Consider the following 7,879-nt stretch of genomic DNA (forward strand, 5'->3'; position numbering starts at 1 on the left):
AAAAGTTTAGGAATAGGAAAATCTTCTTGTAAGCAGACTTCGTGCACCAATTCACATAAGGATATTGATATGTCAGACTTATGTTTAACGAAATGATGTAAATTAAATACGGAAATAATTTTCATGAAATAGAAGATTTTCTTCTTATCTCAAAATTTTTTTATATTTTTTTTTTAAATAAAAAAATCATTAGTACACGAATTAGTACACGAACTTGCTTATACGTAGCAAAACTCGTAGGTATAATACTTGCAAATATGGTGTACACAATGCATAACTAATCATAAAGTGTAGCCAATGGCCAGTCAAGTGGTTTTAACTTCGGGTCCATTGACTATTTTCACACAGCCAGAGATCAACCAAGTGATGAATGATTCCCAAAACCCTAATACATCATAAACGGAAAACAATCAAATGAAAACACTCTGAAAACTCTCTGATGAATCCATACTAGAGATGGAAATCACTTCCATATACCTCAAGAGCATAAGCAGCAAGTGAATGCAAGAAACAAAACACTAGGCCCCACATCCAAGAATAAGCACAATGCCTTGACATGCAATGAAAATCGATCCACCCAGTTCTGATCCCGGCTTGTGTGAGACAACCCTTGTCTAAAATGGGGTTGACTAGATCTTACTAAAAAATCTCAACCTTTTGGAACATGTTCAGAAGCAACTCTGATTTGAATCTTTTTCTCCATACTCGACTTTACTTAAAGAACCATTCCAAAATTTAAATGAGATTAGCTCTCTTTAGAAACCTAATTGTCCAACAGTAGTATGGCCATATGGATTCCACAAAATCAAGGTACCTCTCCACCATCCGCTCTTGCAATTCTTTCAGCTTTTTTCTTGAGAACTCCTTATAGTTGACGTTCTTCATAGTCACTACAGGTTGCAAGACACGAGCTTGCACATCTTCAGTAAGCTTCCCACATGCAACATAGCTATACACCACCCTGTAGTAAGTGGGCAAATTCTTGATTACTTTAACAGTCAGCTTAAAGCTGGAGAGATAGAGAGTGGACAACCAACGAAACATCTTGATGTAGAGAGCTATGATAAGGGGCCCAAATATCCACATAGGTGTCAATTCTTTTGAAACTTCGGCCCCAAAAACCACATTGACTGCCAGGTATAAAGGGATGCTGCAGGATAAATAGAGCAATTATAAGCGACAGAGATGTACGTAGCCTTATTGTGTTGCCATCTATATGATTCATTACAGTAATTTCAGACAAAAAGAAGCACCAAGTGAAGAGGTATGATATAAGAATTAAGAACTGGTTGGACTCGAGAAACAAGGGGGTACTCATCCCATCATTATTAAGTACAAAGAAAATGCACCCCAATGGTGTCTTCTTATTTCTGTTACTCTTTTTTGTTGTCCTATAATACATACGGTCTACATGAGTGAGTTTACAGGACGCTTCGTTCAAACCTGGAGACCTATGTGATGACAGCATGTGCAGCGTATGGCTAATGAGAAAATAAAAAAGGTGAAAAGTCTTTGGAAGATAGACAAATATGACATTTAAACATTGGCCCACCAGCAATACCCATTTGTGAATCCATGTAAGCCAGAATAATATCATGATAAGTGAGTATCTTGCAAGTCAAGCAGACCAACAGAAGAGAGAAATAGTGGCAGGCCAAACCATTATACTTACAACATCAGTAAGGGTATCTTTACTGTTGCATCCAGACATAGAAAGTAGCACCAAGCTGCCCTTAGAATCTTCTCTCTTTCCTTGTTCTGAGTAACCTGTTGAATTTTTGATAACTCACTTATAGGTGGTTCTTCCAAAACTCCATCCACTACTTGACTTGGTGATTGTGTGTGCAGCATTGTCAACCATTTCAAGAATAATTTCTGAATAGCAGGGGAGGATCCAATGCTCTCATTTGCTTCAGAGATAAAAGAAAGTGGAACATCATTTGCCTTCGGAGATTCTGTTACAGGATCCTCGCTTCCTTTTAGTTTAACAGAATTTTCTGGAACCTTTGATCCACTTGCCCTGCCTGCTGATTCATTGTTTTGGGCACTGCCTTTGAAAGCTGATATTCTCGAAGGCTTGAGCTTTTCACGTTTGCAAGAAGCCCCTACACTGTGGAAACAAGTTATTTGAATTTCTATGACCAAGATAAATGTATGTCTGCTTGTGAGGATAGTACTTCTAGATAGTTTAAATCTAATTACACTGATTCTTTCAAACCATGAGAGGGATTTCATTTGCAAGATTACTTTTTACAAATCTTGTAATGAATATCTTTCTTATCAATTGCACTTTCATTGGAATAGCTTTTTTTTATTATTGCAAGTTAGAATATGATTTATTAGAACTTAACTCGGAAACTAAATCAGTTTATTAGAATTTTCTTTTATTGGCACCAAGCGTCTAAGAACAAATTCCTGACTAATCTTGGGGTTGCACAGGTCCTCAGCAAGGAGTTTCCTGCAAGTGCATCTTGGGAAATTCCCCTAGTTCGATGGCTCTTAGAAATTGTTTGCACCCAAGAGTATTCGAACCTTAGACCTGGAGGGAGCATGTCACCAAGACCAAGGCCTTTACCACTTATATAGCCACACACTATCCAACTGAGCTACTCCAGCTGTTTTATTAGAATTTAAGACTGTTGTATAAAATGATTTTATTGTGTTTTTGTGTTGTCGTTCAAATCAATCAGAGGGAATATGGAAGGTCCAAGCAATTTCAATAGAATCTAACATCATCATCAAGTACAGAACTTTTCCTTCTAATGGCAGGTTTCAATCTTCTACTCATGTTTTCTAACAAGTAGCAAGGTGAATCTCAGCCGTGAGCCTGCAACACACTTCTTCATGAACCAGTCAACTTGTCCAAAGTTAAATGCAATATGAAATGAAGTGCCTTGGTTCTCCTCGAAAAAAGTTTGGTTCTTGAAACAACTTATTGTCTTTGCTAGCTTATAGGAAATTTTGGCTCAGCCTATGTTTCTAACATTTGCAATCAGTTAAAATCACGTCGTCATCAAGAGCAAGGCATTCTCTATATATCTTCCATGTTTTAAATTTCTATCCTAACAAAAAACCAATGTCATTCTTAGCTTACATTGAGTTGCCTCTTGCAACTTGTATATATTAACCTTTATGATCTTGAACAGGTCTCCACATATCATACTGCTTTTTATTAAAAAAAAAAAAAAAATCTCTTGAACAAGGAAGACATAGTCATATATCTTGTTTCTTAACCATGTGGCATTCAAGTATATGGTTACGGAAGTGAACCCTCATCAGAACAATAGCATACATACAAGAACATCAACAACACAGTCTTCAGAAGATAAATTCTCACCTTAAACAAACATCGTGCTTTAATATGAAACACCTATCTGCTTTCGCAACCATGTTTACATACCGCTTTGTATTCAACCCTTTGTCCCATAATAAGGGTCTTGAGATGAATGTGGAATACGAACCCTGATATGCATAAGCAAGAGAAATATTTACACCATTCAGATACATATAACATTCGGAATATGAATCTATGAAATTGCTGAGAACAAATTTACTAGATGCACCGGAAATTGTACATGGGATGCTAATACAAGGTAGTAAGGTCACGTTCTTTAATGATGGTTATCTATAAACAGGGGTCACTGGCAGAAAAACTGCTAACTGATAAGAGCACAAGGCATCACCCACCAACGTAGGGTTTCAGATGCTTAACCAAACTATGAAACTAAAAAAAATAAGGTTGAAATGCTTACGAAGTGAATATATCTATTACTTTATTAAATGTGCTTCAGTTTTAATTAGTGTAAAATAAAATTCCAATTGTACCACACAAAATCAATTGACTGATGAGAAGTTTTCTAGAAGCCCAACATAAATGTTGTTGCCAACCCTCAAAATTAGACCCCACACAAATCTAAATTGCATTCTTGGGCTGCTTAGATTGGTTATTTGCCAAAACCAACATTTAGAATATAAAATTAGAAAACTAATGTACATACCAATTACCAGGTTTATGAAGATGCATATAAAAAAAGAAGGATACGTGCTGGAGTGGCACTTAAGCTAATATAGTTTTAACTCTGTTTCTCAAACAATTATATTACTAAATTACCTGCATTTGATGGTTTACCAAGGCCATTGTCTCAATCTTAGCCAGCCGATCATTTATGCAGCACAGCCTGGTTCGAGGAAAAAGAAAACACATACGGTAAACACTCATTTATCCAAAGAGGTAAGAAAATGGAGAAATGTCTTCCAGATACATAACGCAGTCCTAAAGCAACTTAGAGAATATATAAACAAGTACGAAAAAAGAGAGAGTCAATAGCCCATCTCAATATCATTTCACAACCAAAGTCCCACATAATCAGAATTCACAACTAAACCGTCTAAATAGTTTTCAAATTTAGAAAAATAATAATAATAATAATAAAATAAAATCAGAATAACATATGCCAAACACTGACAAAATTACGAACTTCCAGTCAACAAAACGCATAGAATGCCCAGCTTTAACTTGGAACCAAAGCAACCTCACGAAAACGCAACAGGGGATTGTGTGCAACAAAGCATCGGGAATATCTATCCAATCACCAATTATAGAAGCAGAAACGAAAGCTGAGCTTAGCAACCCAAAACATGCAGCACTTCAATGCTGTTTCCTGTCCTTTTTTCACAATTGAGAATGTGAATTGTACTACCCTGTGCCACTTGAATTCTTTTTCCTTCCTTTTTTTTTGTTGGGGGCCGCCGGGGGGGTGAGAGAGTTGTGCTAAAAAACAAAGCTTGGTATAATTATGGGTAAACAGACAGCTAGAAGAAACCCTTGTATCTTTATCCACAATTGAGTTTCAACGTATGGAATAAATAGATAGCTAGAAAAACGAAAGCGAGATGGGCTTTTTTTGTGGGTGAAAGAATTTAGGAATCTTTTGCACAGTAAGATATGATGATGAAGAAACTACACCAGAGGGTGGGGTTAAGAAATAAGGACGGTTGAAGAAATAAATCAAATGGAAAAGAGAAATAAAAAAAATTAAAAAGAAAAGAAAGAAAGAAAGAAGACTAAAGCTCGATTGCCGCCCTATTTGACCGTTATATTTGACTGCTCAACAAAAATAATAAAAAAAATTATTTTTTATTTTTATTTAATAATTAAAGAATTGATTTTTAATGTATTGGTATTTTTATATATTTTTAAAAAATATTTTAAAAGGATAAAAAACTATGAAAACAAAAATTGAAAAAAATTGATAAGATGAATTTAGACTAACGGTAAGATGCAACGCTAAGCTGCAAGCGGTAGAATAGCCGGCTTGCTGTACGGTTAAAGTGTTGGATTAGGTGGGTTTTAGCCTTCTGTTTCCCCTCAGGAGCAAAGCAAAAATTGGAAATACCATTATAGTACCAGTGGCGCAAGATTTAGAAATGATATTTATAATTATTAAGTGTAAGTATTGTGTTATTTTTTTTTAAAAATTGTGAATAAATATGAGATTTATATAAAAAATTAATTTTTTAATAATAGATCACTTTTTTTCAAAATAATTGTATAATGTTTATACACTTTACGATTATATATAACATTACTTAACTTTTACACCAGAGCAGTGCTACTCCTGCCAAAAGTTCAATGCCGAATGATATTGTAATTTTTTTTTTTGTGGACATTTTTTAAATTATTTTAAAAATTTTAAAAAAATAAAATTTACAAGTTTCCTTAACCACTAAGTAATTAGAATAAATAAAAATACAATTCTGTAGAAAAACTTGATAGAAAAATACGGTGGGAGTAGTGTTTCTTTTTATATAATTGCTAGTAAGGACGGCATCTCCGCGTGCGCCTCTCCATGTTTGAGCTGGCCGGCATTTTACTAGTTAAGGTAGCGAGCATCTTTGCTTCTTGCTATATTTGCCTGGCTAGTGAGCATTTTTGCTCTTCACAATTCTCGTTTGGGGCGAACACTTTACTTTTTTACGATGCTAGCATAGGTGACGACATTGTACTTCATCTCGGTTCTTTTTTAAGGGGATAACAATTTTTCTTTTCGCGGTACTCGTTTAGGTAGTGAGTACTTTTGTTCTTTCTAGCACTCATTTGGAAGTAAGTACTTTTACTTTTCATGGTTCTCACTTGGATGAGAGCATTTTGTTTTTCCACTGTTCTTACTGAGGTGACCAGTTTTCAGGATACTGTATGAAACTTTTACTCTCATGATGCTCACTTGGGAGCGAGTTTCATGCTCCTTCATGATGTTCGCCGAGGTTATTAGATTCATGCTCCTACACAGTGTTCATTGAAGTGACAAGCATTGTCCTTCATCCTAGTTGCTCGCTAAGGTGATGAACATTTTTACTCTCGAAGTACTCACTTGGGTGATGAACACGTTTGCTCTCTCGATGGTGCTGGCTTGAAGGCCAAACCTCTAATTTGGAGGATTGGTCATCCAAGTAAAATTAACACCAAAGAACTTCTTTTATTAGATTGTAGAAACTTGTATATTCTTACTACAAATACACATTAAAATATGATGGCTTTTTTTTTTTACGACTTTCATCAAAACCCAAATAGCAAATAATATTAATAGTTAAATCGGGATATTAAAAAAAAGTCGGAAACGGTAAGGATTTAAATCAATAGTGTCGTAAGAATTTCCATTGACTTCTCTGTAAATTTTCTTATAATTTGGTTAGAAAACTAAAATTTTCTCCTATAATTTACTTATCTTTTACAAATTCTATATCTTTCACTCCATATTCTTTCTCTATTATATTAAAATAATAATTTTTTATTCTTTTTTTATTATTTTTTGTACTCCTTTATTTGTACATCTTTAACTACTATTTTTTTTTTAATCTTTTGAAGAATGAACGGAAGAAAACTTTTTAACTTATTTTTTTTTTTACATTTTTGTAGTTATTTCATTATTTGTTATATCCATATTTTTTATTTTTCATTTCTAATGGGTTTTTTTAAACTACTCATCTCTTTAAATGATAATATTTTTAAAATCAGTGATTTTGTAATAATAATACTTTAAAAAAATATGGTCAATTTTTTTTTAAAAAAAAAATTGGATCATTTCAATGGTGACATTTTTTTCAAATTTTAACTATAACAAATACGAGTATGAGAGAGAGTGTAAATGATTGAAAGAAAATTTTATTTTATTTGTTATAATAAAAATATATATATATATATATATATAAAGTTATTTAAGAATGAACAATTACTCTCCAAATATAGGAAATCACTTTCACATCCTAAAGCTTTTTCTTAAAATAGAGAACCATATGAAAAGTTACTTTTGTCAAAAAGTTAAATTTATTCCCTAAAATTTAAATATTTGGAGAGTTTAGATAAGCGGATGGAAATGCTCTGAGATTCAAATCTTGTAGAAGTTTAGTGAGTTTAATGGTAAAATATGAAAAAATAATCCTACCCTGCTCATTGTTTCATATTGCTCATCTTAGGAACTTTGTTGTGAAGTTTTAATTTTACTCACAACTACAAGAAACATACCGAAATATAATTTAGCAAGATTGAGGTCAAACCCATACGGATTTTTTAAAACGTAAGCAACCAATTAAATATAAATTAAATAAATTCTAATATAGTTTAAAAAAATTAATTATAAAAAAGAAGAAGTTAAGAACTAAATAGTTAATTAATCAAAATAAGAAATAATTAATCTAATAAACTAATCCCAATAAAAGAACTAAAATAAATTTTAAAGATGCAAATTAACCTAAACAATGAATACATTATTAATGGAGAATGATCTAAGGCTTTGGAATCAAACTCATTAATTCATAGCAATATATTTATTATAATTGATTCTTCCTAAACTTCTCATGATAATGTAGAAATTAGTTTTGT

At 33.0% G+C, this 7,879-nt stretch overlaps 1 protein-coding gene across 5 annotated transcripts; it reads right to left on the minus strand.

The window, feature by feature from the left end:
* Positions 1-221: 221 nt before the first annotated feature.
* Positions 222-5,017, minus strand: LOC122290252. 5 transcript variants are annotated; one of them, XM_043097857.1, is made up of 5 exons: positions 4,594-5,017; positions 4,112-4,178; positions 3,338-3,462; positions 1,673-2,110; positions 222-1,150 (listed from the first exon to the last, which is right to left on the minus strand). In XM_043097857.1, the coding sequence occupies exons 1-5, from the start codon at positions 4,638-4,640 to the stop codon at positions 736-738; spliced, it is 1,092 nt and encodes a 363-aa protein (XP_042953791.1). In that variant the 5' UTR covers positions 4,641-5,017; the 3' UTR covers positions 222-735. The 5 variants fall into 5 exon arrangements, with proteins under 5 accessions (XP_042953791.1, XP_042953794.1, XP_042953793.1 ...); XM_043097860.1 differs by having other exon boundaries at positions 4,479-5,016; XM_043097859.1 differs by having other exon boundaries at positions 4,467-5,016.
* Positions 5,018-7,879: the final 2,862 nt, after the last annotated feature.

The sequence above is a fragment of the Carya illinoinensis genome, chromosome 12 (genome assembly GCF_018687715.1).
Source record: "Carya illinoinensis cultivar Pawnee chromosome 12, C.illinoinensisPawnee_v1, whole genome shotgun sequence".
NCBI classification, from domain to species: domain Eukaryota; kingdom Viridiplantae; phylum Streptophyta; class Magnoliopsida; order Fagales; family Juglandaceae; genus Carya; species Carya illinoinensis.